General features: G+C 56.8%; 2 protein-coding genes across 10 annotated transcripts in view; one reads left to right on the forward strand and one right to left on the reverse strand.

Moving 5' to 3' along the window:
- RNF214 (ring finger protein 214) lies at positions 1-17,118 on the forward strand. 9 transcript variants are annotated; one of them, XM_075909342.2, is made up of 16 exons: positions 1-138; positions 1,677-1,802; positions 2,356-2,935; positions 3,694-3,753; positions 4,943-5,083; positions 5,898-6,037; positions 8,915-8,983; positions 10,654-10,750; positions 11,061-11,149; positions 11,708-11,798; positions 13,886-13,984; positions 14,331-14,707; positions 15,259-15,391; positions 15,680-15,787; positions 16,318-16,413; positions 16,880-17,118. In XM_075909342.2, the coding sequence occupies exons 2-16, from the start codon at positions 1,690-1,692 to the stop codon at positions 16,943-16,945; spliced, it is 2,259 nt and encodes a 752-aa protein (XP_075765457.2). In that variant the 5' UTR covers positions 1-138; positions 1,677-1,689; the 3' UTR covers positions 16,946-17,118. The 9 variants fall into 9 exon arrangements, with proteins under 9 accessions (XP_075765457.2, XP_075765456.2, XP_089629453.1 ...); XM_075909341.2 differs by having other exon boundaries at positions 1,680-1,802; XM_089773327.1 differs by having other exon boundaries at positions 1,680-1,802; positions 15,259-15,379.
- The window catches only part of BACE1 (beta-secretase 1), a 26,205-nt gene continuing 16,502 nt past the window's right edge, over positions 14,456-24,158 (reverse strand). Inside the window, exon 9 of the mRNA XM_075909350.2 lies at positions 14,456-24,064. Coding sequence (XP_075765465.2) covers positions 23,823-24,064 — 242 coding nt within the window. The 3' untranslated portion in view covers positions 14,456-23,822. The remainder of the gene's footprint in view (positions 24,065-24,158) is intronic.

A 24,158-nucleotide genomic window follows, 5' to 3' on the forward strand; every position in this document is an offset into this window, starting at 1 on the left:
CCCCCCCGCGCTGCGGCAGCAGGAGCCGCCTCCCCCGGGCCGCAGGGGGCGCTCTCGCCAGCCGCTTCCCGCGCGCCTCGGCCAGCGGCCCCGGAAGCGTCCGCGGCGGGGGCGCAGCTAGGCCCGGCCCGGCCTCAGGTGGGTGCGCGGCGCCGGCCCGGCCCCCGGGCCCCCCCCCCCGGGTTCCCCCCGCCCCCCCCCGGGATCCCCCCGCCCCCTCCCCCCCCGGCCCCCCCGCCCCCTCACCGACCGGCCCCCCCCGGGTTCCCCCCGCCCCCCCACCGACCGGCCCCCCCCGGGTTACCCCCCCCCCCGTCCCCCCCCCCCCCACCGACCGGCCCCCCCGGGAATCCCCCGCCCCCCCACCGACCGGCCCCCCCGCGGGGGTCTGAACAGGCTCCGCACGTGCCCCCCCCCGTCCTCAGGAGCGGCCCCGGCTCGGGTTGCAGTGGCGGGGCCCGGGAGCAAACAGCCCCGCCTCCTACCCCGCCCGGGAGCGCCCCCAGCCCGGGGCTCACGGCCGCTGCCGGTGGAATGGGGCCCTGCGCTTCGGGGTGTCCGGCCCCCGCTCGGGCCCAGCGCTCAGCACCGCGTGATCATTCCCACTCGGGCAGCGCTGGGGGCGGGGCAGAACGGCCCGGGGCTGCGGGAGGCCCTAGCCCCCCACGGACTGTATCTGCCCTGAGCCGTGGGTGCAGCCGGGGTGCATCGAACGGCCGCTGCCTGGTCTCTAACATACCCGCTGGGGCTGCCTTGCGGCACCTTTTACTTCTGAGCAGCCCGGCCGGGTCCCAGCCTGCACCCTTGCGGTAGAAGGGCTTGCTGTGCATCTAGGCCAAGAAATAGGCTGAGGGTCCTATCCTGTTTTCTAGTGTAGTCCTAGAACCCCAGGGCGGGCAGAGACCTCGGGAGGCACCGAGTCCAGCCCCCTGCCCAAAGCAGCACCAGCCCAACTCAGCCATCGGGTTCGGAGAGCTTAGCACTGTGTGTAAGAGATCTGCATAGTCCTCTTTGTGCATACCTGCAGAGAGCCACTTGCTTGCAAAACTCACCCACTGAAGAATTCCAACTGATCTGAGACTGTGAAGTGATTGAGTCACACTGGACAGTCTGCCGTTGTGTGTATATTGCACATTTGCAAGGGTGCCGTGGGACAGCCCCACAGGTCTGAATGTTTGGTGAAAAGGGGTACTTCATCAGTGGTTATTGTTTCCTGTTTTATATTTTGTGTGCTGTTTGTCACTGACACCCTTGGATCTCTTTAATATTGGAAGATGAGAGGGCTGTAATTTTAGTGATTTGTATTTTTACTCATCTGTTAACTAATGTCTGGTGGTTATGGCCCATAATATCTAAAGATGGCATATACTGATGTATCCACTTTAATGGTTCTGATTAATTCTGTTTCAAACAGGTTTGTCTTTGTTGTAATGTCCTATACTTACATTTCCAACTCACTTATAACTCTGAATAAATCTCTTTAATGGCTCACATTTCCCATCTGTAAAGTGCTGATCATGATGCATCCTTTCCCCAACCTTTTGTCTTGGCTGGGGAGACTGTGAACTCTTTGCAGAGGGGATTCTTATGACATGTTTGTACAGTGCCTAGCATAAAGGGGCTCTCATCTCAGCAGGAACCTCTATGTGCTTCTGTAATGATATTTTTTTTTAAAGTAGTGAAAGGACTATGGCATCAGAACAAACCATGGATGAAGTACCAATTCCTGAGAAATCCACTGCTGGTCAGCTGCCCCTGCAAGAATCAGACCCATACAAAGAACTCGACAATTTGCCTGTGAGGTAGGGTATTGGCATGTGTATGTATCCGATTGCTCATTGATGGTTTGTGTCAAGAGATGTACAAAATCAATCAAATGGTTCCTGTTAATGGCCTCTCACTTCCATAACAACAGCCCTGACCGTAGTGGGAGAAGTCCAATGTGGTATTAACTTACTGAGCCACTCTTTTTGAGACAGCATATGGCAGGTATAGAGTGAGAATGCTTTCCTAGTTGTGGTTTGAGTGAACGTTTCTAAAATCCCTAGCAGCAAAGAGGGTTGAACCAATTAGAGAGTGTACTGTAAACAGAGCAAAGCGTATCAGGGAAGAAGCATGGCGTAATAGTAACTTGGGTCTCCTTTGCCTGAGAGTTTGTGTCTGCTGCTTACTTGCTGGGTGGGCTTGGACAAGTTCCTTCTGCTCTCTCTGTTTCACCATCTGTAATGTGAGAATATTGAGCTACCTCCCAGACTGATTGTGGGTTATAATACTTTTTAAAGCACTTTGAGAGACTTGGGTGAAAGATGCAATAGAAATGCAAAGGATGGATTAGTATCTGTTTCTTTTGAACAGCACAAGTGACCTTTCTATACAAGAGAATGAGAATGATTCTCTATCAGTGGAGGCTGCGGATCATAGCCAACCAGTAACAAGTGAAAGTACAGGAGATGCTCATTCAGGAGGAGCAGAAAGGGATCGTGAGGTATTGCTGACCAGTGCATCACTGCTAACTGCAGAGGACAAAGGAGAAGAACCTATGCCAAGAGCAACAGGACACTCTGGTGCTCTTTCTGGAGAGACACAAGCGCATTCTTCAAGTGAAGATCTGTATCAGTCTGATTCAGAGGGTTCAGACAGGGCAGCGAAAGAAGAAGAGAAACCCTTGCCACCGGTGGAAAATCTACAGACAGTATCTCTGGACTTCCAGGTTGATGTCCATGCAGAACAGCAACAAGCTACCAATAATTGCTCTGCAGGTGACCTGGAAGCTTCATACCTACAGCAGACCAGAGGCGATGGGGGTCTGGAGCAGGATAATAAACCCCTGGAGGTACCACCCAGTGGGGAGAATGGGATTGAGAACAGCAGAGTTGCACAGGACTCAGATCAGGAAGCTTCATCCCAGAAGCCCTCTCAGAACATTGCAGTGCAGGTCGGGTACCAGTTGGCTTATGTTCAGGAAGCTTGAGCTTTCTCTCACTTGTTTTTTGTTTGTTCGTTTGTTTGTTTGTTTTTGTTTGGGAGGTCGTGTTAGTCTGGATGACAAAAGCACTAATCACTAACCAAGCGTTTGTTGTGTGCACCAGGCATGCTTTTCTGGTTGTTTTGTTTCTTACAGGCAAGAAAATGCTTAAGCGCTCCATAGGGCCTTTTAACCCACAGCATGTGATATGGTACAGAGGATCCTGCTAGAACTCTTCCTAGAGACAGGATCCCTTTTACAATCCAGTCATTTTCTTAGGTCTGGAACAATCTTTGTCTTGCCCATTTGTGCATGTGATATGCACCTCTTGTAGCAGGAGGAAGTAAAGCTTCTGGTCTGGATGATTTCTTTTTTTCTCTTAGTTTGTAGAAGTAATTTTCTAGGCTTCTTGGAAGTGCTTTCCCTTGATAGGGTGTTCCATGCCTACTGTACTTTCTAAAGTCGGTTACAGTATATGTATGGGGCTTTTATAATCAAAAAGAGGGTGTGGGAATTAGGAGCACCAACTGACCTGAGCTCTGAATTTGGTCCCAGTCATGTTGCTTGGTTGTCTAATGTTGCTTGTAAGTTGATGAATTAAACTGTGTCAGGGCTACCTCAGGATACCACTGAAAGTTCCTCTAAAAATGGGAGCTGTGTCTGTGCATGAAACTATTCTTTGTATCTCTAAAGACCTCTAACGCAAATCATCATTTCTGCCTTTGCAGACGGACTTTAAGACTGCTGATCTGGAGGTGAATACAGATCAAGATATTGAAAAGAACTTGGTGAGTCTTAAAGAACAGCCAGTCTATGGTTAGAGCAGAGGATTACTTCTCAAATTCTTAGGTTAAAATCACATATCCTTCACTTCTCTCTCACTGGGCAAGGTACTCAGGCCCCCGTCTCTGGGATCCGGGTCTGCAAGTCTGTGGGAGCTCACAGTGCTCAGCAGCATTGAAAATTGAGCCCTAGACACTTTGTTTACCTCCAGGTAAAATGATATTAATGGCTATGTCTACACTGCAATGTAGCCCAGGTTTCAGACTTAGGCTTAAGCTTAACCCCCTTCTGTCTACACACAAATCATGCCAACCCAAAGTCCTGGGACACCCTAAGCCAGGACCCAGGGTTACAAGTGAGTATAGACACTCAGCCCTGTGTTAACAAACTGAGGGCCTGCTAACTGGAGCTCTACTGTTGCTGGGCTTACACAGCAGCCTCGCTCTACCTGTTGACTTCACTGATGTTTGCAAAGTTCTTTGAGACCCTTTCCAAAGCCCGTGTGATGATGTAATAGTATTTGTATAATTGTGCCATTTCCTGCACCACTTGTTCCACATGTTACATGCGCGACATGTAGGGCAAGGAGCAGCGTGGCAGTTTTCCTTCCAGTACAGTGCCTTGGACCTGCCTCGATCTCACCCTGGCCTCAGGGCAACTGAAATACTGTGGGCTTCTTTCTTTCCAACTGCCCCGCACCCTTGTTCCTTTCGATCTCCTTGGCTCCCAGGAATCCTCACAGCATTCATGTTAAGTGGGGAGCCTTAATACTGCTTCTACAGCTGAAAAAATTGCAGCAAGGAGGCATTAAGTGAATTTCCAAAAGGCGGCATCTAGAACCTATGAATTCCTAGTCCCCACCCTGTTCTAACCACTAGACATACTGCCTCATTTAAATGACAACTTTACAGTTCTCTAATTAGTTGTCAGACAAGAAGCTGAGGGCTAGTTATGCCTGCTCCAGTGACATGGGTATTTTTGTGTCTTCTGATCCAAGAAGGCCTGTGCTTTGTTAGTGGGAGTCATGCAAACTATGGTTCTTCACAGCCTTCATCTTGCCTTTTCCTGCACTTCTATACTCTACTGGGATGATTCGCTTTTCTCCGATTGCAGCTGGTATCAGGTCGGGTTTCGTCACTCTCCTTGAGGCAGTAGGGGAGAGGAAATATTTACCTACTCTTTTGTGAATTGCAGGGCAAAATGATGTCCGAGAGGGCTTTGTTGAAGGAACGTTACCAGGAAGTACTAGACAAACAGAGGCAGGTGGAGAATCAGCTCCAAGTGCAGCTCAAGCAGCTCCAACAACGAAGGGAAGAAGAAATGAAGAATCACCAGGTATCAAGTGAAACCCTTTTTCTCTCTGCCTACCCAACACCATTAATCATTGTACTGCTAAACTGGGGCCATTCAGTGTCATGCTGCAGGGCACAGAATGATGCTTGGAGCCATCTAGAAGGGATTCTTCTTAGGGAGAACATAGCAGAACTTGTCAAGGGAGTTATGTGGGGGATTCCCTCAAGCATCAGATATTGGTCACTCAGAGTAAGGGTGGAGGACTTGTTTTGATGTTGATTTTTCCAAATCTTTAATCATGTGGGCAACATCTAAATAAACGGCATTTTGTGGACAGATCCCTTCCCATTCATGATCTCCTAACATCCCCATGACAGCTACAGTAGCATTAAGGAATATTTCATGCATTAATCCTAGGAGCTGGGAACAAGGAGCGTTCTCAATGTGTGGCTAGTCATCTCTGGCCCACAGCAGGGGAGCCATTGGATTAGACCAGTAGTTCTCAGTCCCTTCCACACTGTGCCCCTCATCAGAACAGAGAAAAGCTTTAGCACATCTGCTCACCTAGATTTAAAGAAAGGGAGGAAGCCCCTGATACCTGTCAGGGACACCTCCACTACTTACCCACCAGTAAGAACTGTGACATTGACCACTCGTCTATCTTGTGCTGCAGTTTTTAGTTTCCTGTTTCTGATCCTCAGCCCATTGCCTCATGTGACGGATGCGCTAACATTTATCTTTTGAAACCCTCATGTGACACATGTAGTTACCCACACAATTAATTCGGAATTTTAAAAACCATCTTGTGGTAGGTGGGCTTACATTCGTTATTGGCTTGGTGCTGGCTCTATTCTAGGAGATCTTGAAGGCCATTCAGGATGTGACAATCAAACGAGAAGAGACCAAGAAGAAGATGGAGAAAGAGAAGAAAGAGTTCTTGCAGAAGGAGCAGGATCTGAAAGCTGAAATTGAGAAGCTCTGTGAGAAAGGCAGAAGGTATTTCTGCAGGACAGCAAGTATTTATTGAAGTGAAATCTAAAACCCCTCTGGTTGGTTTGGTATACGGATGTAGAGCACACTGCCATGTAACCTTTCTGGACTGTCAGGATGGATTGTAACATGTTGGGAGAGGTCTGTTCAGGTTGTAAATAAGGATGTTAACTAGTGGTTAATCAACTAGTCAAGTAGTCGACGGAATTTCCATCGACTAGTCGGTAGGCACTTCCACATTCCTCCTTTGAAATGAACAACAGCCCCCACTGGGGCCCTTGTACGTTTCAAAGGAGAACTGTGGAACTTCGCGTGCAGCCCGGGGCCTGTGGGAAGTCCAGCTGACTCCGGGCTGCACGCGGGTGCCAGCCTTGAAATGCACAAGAGTCCCCAGCGGGTTCCAGGGAAATGCTGCGCTGGAGCCCAGGATCAGCTAGGGAGTCTCCAGCTGACCCCAGGCTCCACGCATCCAGCGCTGCACAGCCGAGCCAGGGACTGCCTCTTGGAATGCCGCATGCCGCCTCGGCGTTTCAAAGCGGCAGCACCACACAACTGATTCCGGGCTCAGCTGCGCGGCACTGCTGCTTTCAAGTACCCCCTCTTCTCCCCCCCCTTTTCTGCCTCTATGTGATAGAGGCAGCAAGGGGGGGAATCGACTAGTCGACTAACTATCCGATAAGCATTTGCTTATGGGATAGTTGACTAGTCCTTAACATCCCTAGTTGTAAACAGCTTAGTCTCTACTAGATCTGCTAAGTATACAGAGTTTCCCCAAAATCAATGTATTTTCAAAGACTAGTCCTGTGGCACCTTAGAGATGATCAAATATATATATGTAGTATCATGCGCTTTCATGGGATCAACCCACTTGCTCAGATGAGATGATCTTAAGACCATCTGGACAAGTGGGTTTTGCCCATGATACGATATATAGCTATACAGGCAGTCCCCGACTTACGCGGATCCGACTTATGTCGGATCCGCAGTTACAAACAGGGCTCGCCCCGGAGGACATGGACTGCGGGACCTCGCGGTCCTGCCGCCCATGTGCTCCGGGGCTTTCTCCACGTCTCCCTGGTCTGCAGACCAGGAAGACGCGGAGCAAAGCCGCGGAGGGGCTCGGGCAGCGGGGCCTCGGGGGAAGCCGGCAGCGGGACAGCCGCGGACTGGGAGCAAAGCTGTGGAGGACCCAGGCGGCGGGACCGCGGTGCGTCTTGGTCCGCCACCCGCGTCTTCCTGGTCTGCTGGGGGCACAGCTAGTATGCTCCCCCCCCCCCCAGCAGACTAGGCTTTTCTCCGGACGCCTGTGGCAGAGCAGCTGGGGCGCTGCCGGTTGGTCCCGCAGCGCCGCTCTGGGCGCTACTGGACCAACCCAGCAGCACCCCAGCTGCTCTGCCCCAGGCGTCCTGATTCAGCCGCTGCTGGTCAGTTTCAGCAGCGGCTGAATCAGGACGCCTGGGGCAGAGCAGATGGGGTGCTGCTGGGTTGGTCCAGTAGCGCCGAAGAGCAGCGCTACTGGAGCAACCCAGCAGTACCCCAGCTGCTCTGCCCTAGGCATCCCCAAGTCAGCTGCTGCTGAAACTGACCAGTGCTGACTACAGGAAGCCCGAGGCAGAGTTGCTCTGCCCCGTGCTTCCTGGAATCAGCTGCTGATCAGTTTCAGCAGCAGCTGACTTAGGGACGCCTGGGGTTCTTAAGTTGATTCTGTATGTAAGTCGGAACTGGACGCCAGTTCCGACTTACATACAGATTCAACTTAAGAACAAACCTACAGTCCCTATCTTGTACGTAACCCGGGGACTGCCTGTATTTGTCCATCTCTAATGTGCCACAGGACAACTTGTATTTTCAGAGCCAGGGTCGAGGTTGTTGGCTATAAGTGCTGGCTGATCTTGAAACTGGAGCCTGAAGAACTTAGGGTTTACTCAGTCCTGTGGTGCTTTTCCACTTTGGTCTTATGGCCCAATTTCAGCTCGATGACTTCCTCTACACCCAGAATTATCCCTGCGTGTGGCCTGCTCAGATGCTGTGTGCATGGGTGCCCTGCAGAAAGCTAACTGTTTTGGATGGCCAAGGCGTTCTGTGCTGCTCACGCTGAGCTGCTGTGGCGGGCTTAGTTGAGAGGCCTGTAAAACGGCTGCTGTTCTTCTCTAGGCCCAGGTGCTGCTTCCCTCTCTCATGCAAACCACCTCACTGGTTTCAGTGGGACTGTTGCACAGTCTCAGCAGGGGTAACCTTCAGCATTGTTTGGCATCCCATCCCCCTTCGCATGCAGAAGGAGAATGGATAATTCGTTACTACCTTCCCCTCCCCCCGCGTGTAAATGTGTAACTGCATTTTAACATTCCTGCTGTGTGTCTGTCCCTCTGCATATAAACTGGTGGCTGGCGTGCACTGCCCTTTTCCCATGGCTTGCTTTGCACAGTGTCATGATATAGCAAAGCTTATGCTCCTCTGAATACGGAAATTCTTACAAAAATCCTGATGTGGTGGTTGGTCTCTCCAAGGAGATCACTGTCTAGAGCTCCTGACTATGCTGTGCTTTTAGTTAGGGATGTGAAAACACACTCACATACTTAACTGCTTAAACATTTTGTTAACCGGTTAACTGCCGTGGATGTGGTCCAGCTGGCAGGGGCAGCCAAGGCCATGGGCAGGAGGCTCCTCTGGCCCACCGCTGGCAGGGCTGGCCAACAACCGGGTCCAGCCTTCAGGGCCAATTCTCTGGTTACCTCGTAAGCAGGCTGATAAGCCTACTGCTTAGTGAGTAACCGGTTAACCTCTGACATCCCTACTTTTAGTTCTGAGGCCTGTAGCAGTGATGAGTGAAAAGCCCCCGCGCTTGCGGTAAGTGACTTGGTCTGTCCTCTCTCCCCCTCGCAGGTTACTGACGGAACAGGAGGAGAAGGAAAATAAAATCGTTTCTCTAATCGCAGAGCAGTCTGATGAGAAGTAGGACACTATTTCTGTATGATCGGTTCTGATGAGCGCTCTTTCCATTCCCTTCCCCTTAGTTCCTTGGAAACGTTAAATCTCGCACAGTCGCTCCATCGTGAGACGTGCTTCACCTTTTCCCCTGTGGGTGAAAGTAAGAGGCAGATCACGCAGGCTAGATCTGCATGCTTTCTGTCTCCTCCCCAGCTTCACCAGTGCCCATCAGTGCCTGCCTGTGTCATGCATGAGCAGAGACTGCCACGTGCTTCATTGGCGTGGCTAACGATCCACTGGGGAAGGGGATTGGGCCCAGCAGACTGACTTTGTCACCTCTGCTGTAACTGAGCTTGTGCTTGCAGAGGTCAGACTGGTTCCTTTTCCCATAGTGCTATCACATACCTGTGCCCGAATGCCGTGTTTTACCTAGGTGAATTGGGACAGGCTCAAGCTTCAATTTCTGATCCAGACCCAAACTTGGAGTGCTTAGGCAATGGTGATGGGCAGTAATACATCTCCTAAAGATTGAACTTCTGAATCTGGTCTGTTTGGATCTGGGGTTTTGATTCTTAGAAATGTTGGTCTGGATGAGGCCCTGAGAGATCTTCTAAGCAAGCTGCCCGCGCTGAGGCAGGACCAGTAAACCTAGACTATCCCTGCCATGTTTGTCCAGCCTGTTCTTTTAAAACCTCCACTGATGGGGATTCCACGACCTCCATTGGGACTCCCTTCCAGAGCTTAACTAGCCTCATAGTCAAAAGTTTTTTCTAAAATCTAACCTCAGGAGGAAAAACTGACCCCTTGCTGCAGACGAAGCCCATTACTTCTTGTCCTGCCTTCTGTGGACATGGAGAACAACTGATTGCTGCCCTCTGTTTAACAGCCTTTAATGTATTTGAAATCTGTTCCCAGGTCCCCCCTCTACTCTTTTCTCATGACCAAACATGCCCAGTCTTTTTAACCTTGGTCAGTTTTTCTAAGACTTCTGTCATTTTTGTTGCTCTCTGGACTTTGTCCGGATTGTCCACATCTTTCCTGAAGTATGGCACCCTGAACTGGTGACAGGTCTGCAGAGGAGGCCTCACCCGTGCTGAGTAGAGCGGGAGAGTTACCTTTCTTGTCTTGCATACGGCAGCTCAGTCAGTCCACCCCGGACAATGTGCCTTTTTCACAGCTGCATCGCATTGCTGACTTGTAGTCAGTTTGTGACCCACTGTATCATTCGCAGGTCTCTTTCTAGTTCAGATATGGGTTTTCTTCTGCCAACTTTAAACACAGTCTTGGCAAGGGGTAACCTTCAGCCTTGTTAGGTGTCCCATCCCCCCATACACATGCAGAAGGAGAATGGGCCATTCATTACTGCCATCTTTGGACCCCGGCTTGGAAGGTGTAACTTTGAGCAGCACAACAGCTCACAGGGATCTCTACTGCTGATGCAGCGGGGCCCATTTCAGAGTAAGGTTTTAGATGTCCCGCTGTGAAATGACTGGTCTCGTGCATACACTGAGCCAGCTTGGTCTTGAGATCTGCAGCCTCTGCATGTCAGATGAAGGTCGTTGCTTCCGTAGTCTGCAATCTGGGTGCCACCCTTGGGCTGTGGGTAACTAAAGACTGTACTGGCAGCTTACCCAGGTGGCAGCCAACATGTCACAGTAGGGCCTTTAACAGACATGTTCTGCTTTTGCCTCTAGGGAGGTGTGGGAGATGGAACTAGATAAGCTGAAGAACCAGCACAATGAGATCAACAGGAACATCCTGGAGGAAACAGAAAGGGCTTGGAAAGCAGAGGTTGGTGTAAGCAGCAGGGCATGGTTGCAAGTCAAGGACTGATGCAGAATGGTGCATAGACCAGTAGTTCTCAAACAATATAACAACGTGCATCACGTATGCCACTCTTGGTGTGTTACGTGGGCCACGTCACACCCTAGATATACTACCTGTATGGTCGTGGGCTGCGACTGGGTGCTGATTGGACTGCAAGGGGGCTAAGAGTTGAGAACCGCTTGCCTCGAGTTAACAAGCATGACCTGGGAGGATGAGAGAGGTGTCATACATTCAGGTACATGCCTGCCATGTCTGTGGCCCCTCTGTCCATTAGATACTGTCCTTGGAGAGCCGGAAGGAACTGCTGGTTCTGAAACTAGAAGAAGCTGAAAAAGAGGCGAAGCTGCACCTGACCTACCTCAAGTGAGTTCTGTATAGGCCACAAGGTGGCAGAGTACCCCTGTTTACCCCTATCCATCCCCTCCAAAAACCCCACCTATTCTGGGCGTTCATGTGAGAGACTGTGTTACAACCAAGTTAGGTTTCCTGACCTGGGGTCCTTAAAGAACAGGATGGTGGAGTTCCAATTTTCCATGGTTTTCCCTTAATCTTTAGCTGCTGCATATTCCTTCCTCCTGTCTGCTGAGCATCCTCATGCCCCAAATCCACTGAACACTGCGTGTTGTAGCTTTCTTCACTCGCATCCAGGAGATGCTCCTCTTGTGCTCTAGCTCTCAAACTGCACTGCTTGAAGCTTTGCTCTCTCCTGCAGAGGGAAGCTGTGTGGTTTGAACCCTCCTTTCCTGGCTTTGAGCTGAAAGTGGGTTAGAACTGCAGTGGAGGGGCAGAGGCGCCAGAAAAAGATGGGGAGTAACATGTATAAACAGGCATCTGGGGTGGTGGTCTGCTTGTTCCCATTTCGCTACCAAAAATGTGGACTCAAACCCTCTATTCCCCTTTAATTCTCCTGTCTCTGAGTAGGTCAGCGCCACCCACGCTGGAGACCATCCGGCCCAAGCAGGAATGGGAAATGAGGCTGAACAGGATACGAATGACCAAAGAGAGTGTCCAGGTAGGGTCTCTGCTGTGCGCCAAGCAACCCCTAAATAGTTAGGAGGAGAAAGAAGAACATAAAACAAATCCAGTATTAAAATTTGTTTTAATTTTTATCCCACCTCTTCCTTCAGTGATTCTGCCAGTCTTGTCAGGTGTTCTCTAGCAAGCCCTCAGATGATCGTTAGAGTAAACTTGTCAGGGTTCCCAGTGTCCCAGTTCTGTCTCCTACAGCTCCAACCACATTGCCAACACTTGCTGCACAAACAGGCTGTATGAATAACTGAGTAACTGTCAATGCACATGAAATCTGACGCTCCCAATGGCCAGCTGTTAACGAGCTGGGCAGCGTCATGCCTCAGATGTGTTCTCACACCATAGGATCACGGGGCTAGCAGGGGTCGCAAGGGTAATCTAGCCTAAAATGCAGGATTTGCTGAGGCAGATGGCGATCCAGCCTTTGTTTGAAAACCTCCAGCGAAAGAGCATCCATGACCTGTCCTGCTCTTCTTGCAGGTAGGAAGTTTTTCCTGAGATTCTCTAAATCTCTGTTGTTCTCTAGTTTGAACCCACTGAGGCAGGGCACAGCTACAGTGGAGAACTTTCAGAATGCTGCTCTGACCAATAGAAACTGTGACCGAGGGCACCTCACTAAGTTTTTGGGTTCTTATTGCTAAAGCTCTGTGCAGATATAAAAATGTTCACCCACATCCACTAGAAACAACATGTATCCGAGCGGCACTCCGGGCTCTGCCTTGTATGGCCATCCACAGCTGCGTCGCCTCGTCTGTGTGTGTGTCGGGCGCTCCTGTGGAGGAGCGTGGCCGGGGCAGAGTGCTTGTCCTGCTGTGCCCTGCCAGGCGCTCGTAACAGGGAGCAGAAAAGCACCTGCACGCCAGCCATGCCCTCGCCAGGAGCACCCGACCTCACTCCCTGGTAAGTGCCGGGGAGCGGGGCAGAGCAAGCACTGCTCCCCAACCTTTTTAGCATCCACATCTGCTCCATTATCCGTAGACATGAATGGTGGATATCTACGGCGATAGAGCCGAATTGCTGGGCTCTACTTGCTGCCTTGCTGGTTGGCAGCATGCCCAGAAGCCCTCTCTGTATTTATCTGTGATGTTCAGATGTGCGACTGTTAATACAGCTTTCATGTAAATGTTCTAACCACGTGCACTGGGGCTGCTGTCCATACCCCTAGGAAGCTCCCGATGAATGGCCTTTGAAGATCTGCTTGCTCAGCCATGAGCTTGGCTTCTGTGGGGCTGAAGGTCATCGCCTTGTGATGTTCTTAAGAAACTTGCCTTTCATCTGTAATGTGATTGTGGCAGGAACTTGGCAGTTTGTAGAGTGTGTCAGTGCAGCTACTCAGGAGAGGAACTGTCTGTCGCAAGGCAAATAGGAATGATCTGAGCCCTACCTGGCCGTTACATGTTAGGCCTGGTCTTTATACGTGACGCGTGAGCGTTGTCAAAGATAAACGTGATGAGATAGGAAACATGGATTACGTGCATGTCAAGTTGGGTCAGGGCTTAGTAATTAAACAGCATGCAAGCAAGGCAGCTCTGGCAGGCCTCAGGAACTAGCTGATTTCTGACTCAATAAAATGCTCTTGAATAGCTCCTAGTCTTCTCCCCAGGAGGTTTCTAGGCTTGTTTCTCTTTGCTTCCCCAGTAACGTTCTGTAGTCATAGTCCTGGCCGAGTCTAGGGTTTGCTTTACTGGGTGTCTTAGCTCGCCTTCACTCTTTTGTTGGTTTGTGAACTCTACGCTAGGGATTCCTTCCCAGAGATGCAGTGACCCCAAATTACCCCTCAGAATTGACTGTGGGTAGCTATGCCTCAGCTTGTCCTGTGCCAATAGGTGGAAATGCAGTTTGTGCACGCACCCCATACAGCCGTGTGGCTGTCTGCAGAAGCGCTAATTCCCACCAGACCTTTGACTCCCCCCTGCAGTCCAGCCCAGCAGGACGGGAGCTGTGTTAGGATGTGGAATCCATCAGGACCCCTCACCCAGGCAGCCGTGGCAGGCAGCAGGCCGGAGTGACGGAGAGCTTGGTCACCCCTCCCCTCCACACACGATGTATTTTTCTCTCTCTCTCTCTCAGGACCAGTTCAATGGTCACATTCAGCTGGTGAGGAATGGAGCAAAGCTGAGCAGCCTACCACAGATCCCCACCCCCACCCTGCCACCCCCGCCCTCAGAAGTGAGTGTGACTCCCCAAACTCAGGCCCAGATGCGCCATAGGAAGGGCTGTGGGCACGTGGCTTTGCTAAGGCTAGCTCGTGCTGGCCCCAGCAGACAGCTGCCTGTCGTGGGAGGTTGGAGTTGCAGCTGGTCGCACACCCTGACAGGTGTGTGTGGGATATGCGTTACAGTCCTCCCCTTGTCCTCTGGAGAGAGCCTGGGAGGAGCCCTCATCGGCCGGCCTGGGGGATCTGCGAGGCGGTGGGTTCCTGTCCCCAGGCTCGCCTGGCTGTAGCCTGTTTGGCAGGAGCTCCTGGCTGGCCTCCGTCTGCCTGTTCTAACCCGTCTTCTCTTCTCTCTCGCAGACAGAATTCATGATGCCGGCATTTCAGCCCAATCCGTCTCTTACCCCCAGGCTCCCGTTCCCCATCGGGCCAGTCCCGGTTCCCATGGTCATGCCTAGTGCTGATCCTCGGGCACTCTCTTTCCCGCTCCTTAATCCTGTCATCTCCAGGCCTAGCCAGCCCTCCCCCCCTCTGCCTGCTTCCCAAGGGCGGAACAGCCCTGTCTTGGCATCTCTCCTCGGCACCCATGGTCCTCACATGACGCCTGCTGCCTCTATCCCACCTCCGCCAGGGCTGGGAGGAGTCAAGGGCGCTCCTGAGTTTCACAGGCCGCAGCCAGTGGATAAGCTGGAAAAGATCCTGGAGAAGCTCTTGGCTCGGTTTCCCCAGTGTAACAAGTGAGTGCCCTTGCCTGGGGCGGGGGCCTGCGTGTGGGGTAGTGCCGGAGGCGATCAGAGGCTGGACTCGAGGCTCGGGAAGCGCGTAGCTGGCAGTCCCAGGGTGGCTGGGAGTGAGGACTGAATGTGCTGACGTCGGTGGCAGGAGTAGAGCCAAGGCGGGTACGGGGCATTCGGTCCTTCCAGTAGCTCTGTAACCCCGCAGGGCCTAGGCGACTCGCCTGACCTGTGCGTGGCGGAGGAGCTGCTGCCGGCTGTGAGACCTTTGGGGACTGCGAAGCCAGTGAGGGACACGTGCTACAGCACTGGGCGGCGTTAGCTCCGGGGCTCAGAGACTGTTGGGAGGTGCAGCCTGGGCCCCTGGAGAAAAGCCTGCAGTCGGGTTGCACTGGTGTGTTCGAGCAGCCCGCTGGCGGCTGCTGTTTGCCCTCGCTGCCGGGCGCTGCGGTGCCTCGCCTCACTCGACTCGTGCCCCTACGGGGCAGCGCCTTGCGGAAAGGGGGCTGTTCCGTGGTGCCCAGGTGGTTCTGACCCGCTCGCTGTCTCCTCAGGGCCCAGCTGACGACCATACTGCAGCAGATCAAGACGGCGAGGAGAACCATGGCAGGGCTGACCATGGAAGAGCTGAGTCGGCTGGTGGCAGCCAAGCTGGCTGAGCAGCAGGGCGCAGCGGTGGGTGTTCAGGTGGGCCAGCTGCAGGCGTGGTGCCCGGGTCCGGGGGGCGAGGTCCTACTGAAGGAGGCAGCGTGTGGCTCCCAGACAGGGCCGCCCTGCCGCAGTGGGTTGGAGCTGATCAGAGCTGCTGTCCTGGGCCGTTTCCTAAGACGCCAGTGGCCTCCGCAGAGGCCCAGCCGGAGCGTCCCGCTCTCCATCCCGAGCAAGGAGGCGCTAGTCAGAGTCCTGCACGTCCCTGGGGTGGCTCGGCGCTCCCTCTAAAACATGCCTAATGCGTTTTATCGTCTTTGCTAACAGCCACTTGGCCGAATCAGGGCCCCCCTGTTTCCTGCTCCTCTGCCCCAGATCAGCACCCCCATGTTCCTGCCACCGGCTCAGGTGTCTTACCCAGGGACACCAACTCATGTAAGATGTTCTGAGTTACCTGGGAGCCCCTGCATGTCCCCCAGCCCAGCCTGCAGGGAGCGGGGCCTTTCCGCCGTGTGCCCCTCAGGCTGGGAGGCCAGGGTTGCATTTCGCCCACGGTGCAGGCTCTGGGCTCTTGCCTCAGGCTGGTGAGGTGGGAGGGCAGGCCTCTCCCCCTCTGCTGGCCACGAGCACTCAGGCAAGGGGAAGGAGTGAAAAGGCCCCTAGCGGGGCACAGGCAAGAGCCTGGGGGGAGCTGGCGTGTCAGTGCTGGGATAGGCGAGCATGCGACGCTGACGGGGGCAGGAGGGAGCCAAAGGGCGGTCCCAACAAGCTGCTTCCTGCGGGAGACGGTCATATCAGCGCCCCGAAGCTGGTACGGTTTCCCCGTCCCCCGAAGTACTCTCCCCTCCGTACCTTCTTAGTGGGGACGGGGGCAGGCGCCGTGCCGCGCGGCTGGGGGCGCAGGGCGCGTAGAGCTGCGAATGGTGACTCTCATTTCTGTGCGCACGCTTGCTGCCGTGACCCAGGCCCCCGCCACCTGCCGGCTGTGTCTGATGTGCCAGAAGCTCGTGCAGCCCAGCGAGCTCCACCCCATGGCCTGCTCTCATGTACTGCACAAGGAGGTGAGTGGTGCACTGCGCGGCCTGGTGCCCCGTCCCGCCCTCCGGCAGGAGCCAGCTGCCCTTGGCAGGGCCGGGGAGCCTACGGAGCTGGTGGGGAACGAGGCTCCTGAGGAAGAACAGCCCTTCCTGGGGCAGGAGGAATCAGTGAGCCAACCCGCCCTCGCCCTCGTCCTCGCCCCAGCCTGGGAGGTTTGCCCTCTGGCTGGCCACTGAGTTACACAGTCCTCCAAGCTTCTCTTGCCCTCTCCGTGTCCAGAGGGTTAGACCCAAATCTTGTCCTGCTCTGGGGTAGGTCCCAGCATCAGCCTCTGGATGAGAGGGAGGTGGCGGAGCTGGCTCCCATCGCCCCAAGCATCCTGGGTGTGCACGGTGTGGGAGCTGGGATCCCTTGGTGACAGCTCCGGGTAGACTCTGTGTAACACCGCCTCCGAGTGGGCTGGTGGCTCCTTACTGGCTCTCTTTTCAGTGCATCAAATTCTGGGCCCAGACCAACACGAATGACACCTGCCCCTTTTGTCCGAGTCCCAAATGACAGCCCCGGAGCAAAGCACCAGAGGTGTGAATAGGCAAGGTTGGCCGAGATTGCCACGGTTCTGTATTTATACCCCGTGTATACACATGTACATTTTTATTATACAGGTAATGTGTGTATAGAATGTCTGTATACATAGGAGTGCACAAATAAAAGTGTGTATATTATGCATAGATCAGGCAGCGTTGCTCCTTTTTGGGTCTGGCTTTCTAGCCTCACTGACTTTATGGCGGCTGTGTCCGTCTGTCCCGAGGTGCTGGCCCTGCCCAGGGCTGGTGCGGGGAGATCCGGGTGTCCTGGGGCAAGTCACTTCTCCACAGGTCTCACCTGGCCCTGTGTGCAGGGAGGCTCTTCCTGGTGTGCCTAGTCCCTTGGGTGAAAGCACTGTGCGGCCAGTGGCGGCTGCTGGGCCTCGTGAGCTCCAGGGGTGTTCCCGGTTCCCTCCCCCGCTCGCCAAGGCCACAGCAGCGCCCTGTTCCGGGGGAGAAGGCACGGGCAGCTGTCACTGGGGTGCCTGCTGTCGTGGGGCTCAGCAGTGCTGGCCCATCCCTCCTCCTGGGGCCGGAAGCACAAGAGGCTTCCGGGTCAGAGTCCGACCGGCGCCCCCCCCCCCCCCCCCCCCCCGCGCGCTCGGCACTGTTAACACGAGCCCTGAGCCACGCGCCGTGTTCAAAAGCGGCGCCGGCTCAGCTAATCAAAGGGGAAGCTGCTGGAGACGCCGGGGCAGCGGGCGAGGGAGGCGCCAGGGCCGTAGGGGAGAGGGCCTCCGGAGACGCCGGGGCAGCAGGGGCGAGAGCTGCCGGAGGTGCCGGGGCAGCCGCAGGCGGCCGGCCCATAGAGAAAGACGGCCCCAGAGGCAGGTGGCTTGGCTCCCAGACGGTGGAGACGGGGAGACCGACCCCCGAGCGAGGACATCCGCTGCCAGCGCTGGGGCGCCAATCTCTCAACCCCAGAAGGAGCAGCCGACGCTGGAGCGTCTAAGCTCGTAGGAAGTGGTCCCAGGACGGGGCGTCGTTGAAGACGGCGACTAGCTCCCCGAGAGGGGTGGTGAGTGGCTAATCAACGGCTCACCATTCAGGTAAGGTCCCTTCGGCCTCACCTTAGGCTCCTGGGGCTGGAACCCGGAAGTGTGGGAGGGCCCGGGTTCCCTACCCTACCAGCAAACCAACGAGCTAGATGCTAAATGAAGCAGTTTTACGGTTCGGACTAAGCACCAGGGGACTCGGGAGCGACGGGCAGCGGGACGCCTGATCCAGGCGGGAACATTAGCCCAGCCGCAGGGAGTCGCGGTGGAGGACGAGCGACCTGCCGGGGAAGAGGCTGCCGGGCAGGCGGTACAGCCTCAGTGCAGGCGCAAGCCTCTCCCCAGAACCCGGCGGCTTGGGGATCGGAGCCCTCTGAGTTGTCACGGAGGGCGACTCGATCCTACATTCCCCATGAAAGGGGGAGTCAGCGCGTGACACCCCCTCCCTCGGGTTAAAGCAGCTCCTGGCCCCGGGGCCCTGCTGCTGAGCCGAGAGTGCCCATGAGCACAGCAGCATCGCGGCCCAGCGCCCGGGCCTGGCCTCGCTGGGCTACTGTGGATGGTGCTCAGATGGGCAGGTCACACCTCCATGAAACGCCTTGTGCCCACGAGCTTTGACTCCCCTTCGGCCAGGCCTGTCACCCTGGCGGCAAGGCAAGCTTCCCTCCTGCCTCTTGCCGGCATCTCCAGCCTGCTGTCGCGACCTCGGCGAGCCCCACCCCCGGCTCTGCTTGTTCCGCAGGCCCCTTTCCCGGCGCGGAAAGGTCGCGCCGCTCCGCAGCCCCCGCCGCACTCCCAGCTCCCGCTGGCCTTGGGTGCGCTAGGAGGAGCCAGGCTTCCTGTCGCGATGGGCAGTGCGACGTGCCTCCTGCCATCTTCCAACCTGGCAACAAACTCAGCCGGCTTGAGAAGTGCCAGGGGGGAGCCGGGCTGCTCTGTCACTGGAAAAATGCGAAAAGCAACACACAGTCCTGCGGCACCTGGGAGACTAACATGTAGGTGGGGGCACAGCCCACTTCTCCCCGCTGGCGTCACTCGACTGCTTTCTGCCCTGTGCTGCTCAGGGCGCTGCTGGCAACCGCAGCTTCACCCGTTGGCCTCAAAGCCCGAGTGTGGCAGTTAATGATCACCCAGAGGTGCATGTCCGTCATTACGCCTGGAACAGCAGCCATCTGGGAACACCCGCGTGTGGTGCAGAGCAATGGGCGCCAGGCTCCCCTCACACTGGCCCATGACCTGCCCTGTGAGCAATCCCTGCCCGTTGAACACACACACAGGAATGCTGAACCTCCACATCCCCCTCGCCCCAAGTGCCTGCTTCCACCGAGCCCTTTGTGGCTTCCCGTGGCACCTGGGTTTTTGCTAGCAGCCAGGACCTCTCAAGTCAGGCACTTCCCTTACCAGCCCTCAGCCCTGGCCCCCTCCTTCCTTGCACAGGCTGGAAACACGAGGCTTTTCTCTTGAATAATTTACTGTGTAACATTCATTATTCTTACAGCGACATGAGGGTTACAGAGAATGGGCGTCTGCAGCCGCCGCCGAGAGTAACTGTGCCCAGCCCTCGTCCTGCTCCCCAACCGCTGTGCGCTCCTCACCCGCTCCTGCTTCTCCAGCCCCGGCCCGCAGCAGCGGGGTTCTTGCCGAGAGAGCTGGCTGCGCTGCAGCTCAGAATAACCTTCCGAGGCCCGGCCTGCCCCTGCTGAGCACTTCCTGCGTCGGGCTGGCGTAACCAGTGATCTCTACGGATTTCAATGGGAATTGAAGGTGCCAAGCACCTCTCGGGATCTGGCCCCTACGTTGTAGACTCTGCACAGTCCTGGGGACAAATTCGGCGCCGGTGGGGCTCCACCCGAGTCAGTGGACGTGTCCCCTGCAGGCAGCATGGCTGGGTTTGGCCCCACCTGTGCACTTCTGCACAGACAGCTATTTGAAAGCAGCGGTCTGCAGCTGAAAGGGGCCACGGCGGCGCCCTGGGCAGGCCCTGGGGTGGAGGTCTGCAGAGGTGCATCACTTCCCCTTGGCGGGAGCCGGGCTGCTGTCTGAATGCAGGACTGGAGCCACTTATGGAACCTGCTGGCTAAAGCAAAACTGATTCTTGTGAAGCAGAGACGGGTGCGGGAGTATCTGTGACTGGAACGATGGCACACGGGGCCGCACCGCTCTGCACACGGGCAAAAACGTCTCACCAACACGAGTTGGTCCACTAAGAAATCCCCCCCCCCATATCCTGGCGCCCAACTGGCTCACCAGCACCGCAACTAGCTGCAAAGCAGGCTCCTAGAGCACGTGGGGGCGAGCCAGGGCGCACTGGGCCTAGCCAGGGCCTACGGTTTCTATTGCTGGCTCGTGCCTCACGCCAGGGCCGCCGTGCTGCTTCCTACAGGGGAGACTGAAGCCGAAAGGCCACGGTAACACCCCCACCCTGCACGTGTCCTTCTTTATGCTACTGGCTCTCCCCCGCGGGCCAGGCCCTGCCGTGCAGCTGGGGAGCCCTTGCGCTTTAAGGGGGGTTGATCCTCGTCAAGCCGGAGCCCCCTTCTCTGCCTCCGCTTTCCTCCCCCCTCGCCTCAGTCCCTTCCAGTTCTCCCCTGCCCTCCCTCAGGCGCGGCAGCTCCTCAGGACAGGGAGGTTTGCTGGGTCAGGTATTGGAATCAGCTGAGCCTGCGGATGGTCAATGACTCGCCTTCAGGAGAGAGGGCGGCCCTGCGGTCAGAGAATCCCAGGGCTGGAGGAGACCTCTGGAGTCATCGGTCCAGCCCCTGGCCCAGCCCCAGTCTTGCCTCTGGCTCATGCTGCCAGTGGAATTGCTCTTGCACCGCGCACGGGGAAGGTTTCCGGAAATGCTGCTCTCACCAGCTCTCCACCCCTGGCGCCCACGAGCAGGTGAGAGGTCCACACCACTGAGAGGTTTGCCCCCACCCGTGTGAGGGGTCAGGTTCCTTCCCAGCTACCCCTGCCCTGCCGTCAGGCAATAGAGCTGCTGTGGGGAGGTACATTGTGGACCCGAACCCTCGCCTTTACCTTGCTGGGCCAGCTGGTGACAGGTTAAACCCCGAGCTCCTTAACAAAGCTCTGAACAAGCCATTCCCAAGCTGTGCAAACGTTCCTACAAATAGCTAGTCCTCAGCTGCCGGCTTTGCTGGGCTGAAAGCCCGGGTGTTCGTGCTTAGCCGGGCGCCTCCCCCTGCCCAGGCTGCTCTGGTACTTACCCCCTCGCCAGGATGGTCTCGCTCCACCTCGTGCTGTGGCCGGGGCCACGTGACACGTCCCCAGAGGAGACGCCTGCAGGGTGGAGTAGGAAGAGAACCCTCGCTGGGAAGGGACAAAGTTGCTGTCTTAAGCAAGAATTAGTACAGAACTGAAGCCAAATGTGCAGGCCTTTGACACTGGCATTCGGAGAGGGGGGATTCTTACGTACTAGAAAAACCTTCCTTGAACGGAAATGGGACAGGAGCAAAAACCGCCTTGGGCTTGTGAGCCACAGCTGTGTGTGGTCTGACTGCATCCCCTGCAGCCCCCTGCCTGCCCCGTCACTGGCAATATTACAAGAGACACATCCATCAATCCACAGAGCGCTTCCATCAGACAAACCACTGCTAAGCACGGCTCCATCGCCCAGAGCCAGCGCAGAAGCCCCCAGGCCTCTCCCGCTGGGCCTGCGATGAGCCGGGGCTTGCCGCACTAGCATTACAAATATAAAAATAGGGATATATTGCACAGGCGAGAAGCATTCGGTAGCGGCACGCACACGCACACGCACACGCACACGCAGCCTGCTATGTACACATGGCCCTTTGCTCCGCACAGCAGCCTCCGCCCTTTGCCAGGAGAAAAATAAAGTCCAGCCCCGTGTTTGCAACATGCCCGTAAGGAGGGCGACCGTGCTGCTGCGGATCCCCGACATCGCGAGCTATTTAGTGCGGTGGCCAGGGCCTGGCCTCCCCCGCCGCAGCCAGAGGCGGGTACTCCAGGAGCTAATGGCCTCCACGGGTACGTCCAGTGCAGGGAAGGGGGTTTCCTTTCCGGAGCAGGTGCCGTGGGAGACCACCCTGCCTCGTGCCGCACGCCCTCCCTGCCGGGGCTCCAGGGAACGGGAGGAGGCGCCTGGAGGAGGCAGCTCCGGCTTCCCTGTCCCAAGCAGGCTGGGTAACTGGTTTTGTGGCTTACGCACTTTCCTTGGCTGCTGGTCCTGCCCCGTGGGGGCAGAGGCTGCTGGTTCTCCCCGGTGCTGCAGAGAGGCCCATCGAAGGTTGGCAGGAGAGGTGGGAGCAGGGGCAGGTTAGCCCCTTTCCCCAAGTCCCAGCCCAGGAAGAGCTGAGGGTGGTGGGTGGGAAGCAGAGAAACCTTTTGCCCTCCCTGGTGCCAGCAGGGGCTGCAGAGCGACGGTGGCTGAGCTCCCGCCTTGGCGACACCCCCCTGGGCCGGGGGGAAGCTCTGTGCCCCAGGGCTGCGGAGCGGCTGGGTTAAGCTGTAATCCCAGAGCAGAGCCCCCGTTGCAGCGTGAGCCTGGCCGTGCTTGAGCAGCCTGGAGACCCGTCCCCTGGCACCCGTGGCTGGGGCAGCCACCCTGCTCCCCGGCCGACCACCTGGCCGTGCTGGCTGCAGGCAGGGCGTGGCGTGTGCACTTGGGCTGAACCCCGGCACCTCTGGGCGCGTCAGCTCTGAGCACCCTCGTTTATTACCACTGGCTGCAAACCAGGGCCCTGGGCGGGACCGGCTGGCCTTAACGACCCGGAGCTGGATCTGTGGAGCAGAAGGAAGGCTGGGGCTGGCCTGGGGCAGATCCATTCAGCTTCCGTTGCACTGTGGCCACGGGCCCTGGGGACGCGAAGGGGTGAGCCCAGCTCACGGAGGCAGGCGGGCAGGCTGCAGCGAACAGAGCGCGGGGGCTGGGCTGCGATGCTGCTGTGCCCGTGGGGCCCCCGTTCTGCCTGAGCCGTGCCAGTGTGGGGCTCTGAAAGCCCCCGCCCGCCCCCCGGGAAAGGAGGGGCTCGCAGCGGGGCTGGCTAGCACCGCAAACTGGCGTGTGCTGGGGGAGGCGTTTCCGCCGCATTTGAAATGGTCGTGTTAGAATCTTTGAAACCCCAACGCTGAACACAGAGCCAGGGTTACAGGGCCCTGCACAAAACACTGGGGGCACCGCCCAGACCTGGCCACCTTCCTCCACGGACCCTGGGGTGCAGGTGCCGACTCGCCGCTGTGAACCCGGCCCCGCAGCCCTGCGCTGGCCTGGAGACCTGTGCTGACCGCTGCTGCAGCACTGGGACCAGAGCCTTGGGGGGCTCCCGGGCACCCCCAGCAGGGTCCTTGCGCTGTCAGACCGCGTGTGGGCGGCAGTGGGGCGAGGCCTCCAAGCGGGGCTAGCGTGCGGCAGAGGAGCCTGGAGCACAGGCTGCAAGGCGCTGGGAAGGGCCGTGGCGTGGCGAGGCCGTATCCCCAGGGTAAGGGAGCAGGCCCCCGTGGGCCGGACCCCAATGGGGTGTGAGTCTCAGCCGCACACAGCAGGGAGCTAAACAGCGAGCAAGCGTCAGTGTTCTCCTCGGCAACTTCCCGAGCGGCCCGCAGGGCCACGGCCTGCCCCGCGGCTGAGCCCCTGCTGCTCCGGCGCCCGCTCCCAGGCCAGAGCCACGGCTCCGGGCCGTGTCAGCTGAGCTGCCTGGTGTGGGGGTCGCGTAGGACAGGGTGGGGGCAGGGCAGGCCCGGTTCTGGCCTGGGCCAAGGGCTGGTGGTGGCAACAGGCTGGCGGCCGCTCCCGCCAAACCGGGCAGAGGAGCCTGTGCCGACGAGCTCCGCTCACGCGCTCCCTCCCCGCCTCCTCCCGGCGCCGGCGGCCTCGTGCCCGCGGGCCGGGCGTCACTTGAGCAAGGAGATGTCGTCGGCGAAGTCGTCGGGGTCCCGCCGCAGGCAGCGGAAGCAGCGCCACTGGAAGACCATGAGGCACAGCGGCAGCATGAAGAGGGCGCAGATGGCCGCCATGACGTAGGCGATGGTCATCAGGGTGGACTCGTCCGTCTGCGGGATGTTGTAGCCGCAGTCCTCCATGTTGGGGTGCACGTAGGGCCCCTCCACCGCCGCCGTCCGGAACTCGTCGTGCACTGTGGACGGGACCCCAGCTCAGGGTGGCCGGGCCGGGCCGGGCTTTGCTCAGCGGCGGGCGGCCCCGGCCCTTTCAGCTGCCCTTGGTGCCAC

The sequence above is a fragment of the Pelodiscus sinensis genome, chromosome 25, assembly GCF_052426305.1.
Source record: "Pelodiscus sinensis isolate ZL-2025 chromosome 25, ASM5242630v1, whole genome shotgun sequence".
NCBI classification, from domain to species: Eukaryota; Metazoa; Chordata; order Testudines; family Trionychidae; genus Pelodiscus; species Pelodiscus sinensis.

What these genes read in the sequence shown, in the direction of transcription:
- RNF214 (XM_075909342.2), top strand. Translation starts at nt 1,690, where the DNA reads ATGGCATCAGAACAAACCATGGATGAAGTACCAATTCCTGAGAAATCC. An exon ending in CTGCACCTGACCTACCTCAA is followed by an intron (nt 11,150 to 11,707) that starts GTGAGTTCTGTA and finishes GTCTCTGAGTAG; the next exon opens with GTCAGCGCCACCCACGCTGG. An exon ending in TGACCAAAGAGAGTGTCCAG is followed by an intron (nt 11,799 to 13,885) that starts GTAGGGTCTCTG and finishes TCTCTCTCTCAG; the next exon opens with GACCAGTTCAATGGTCACAT.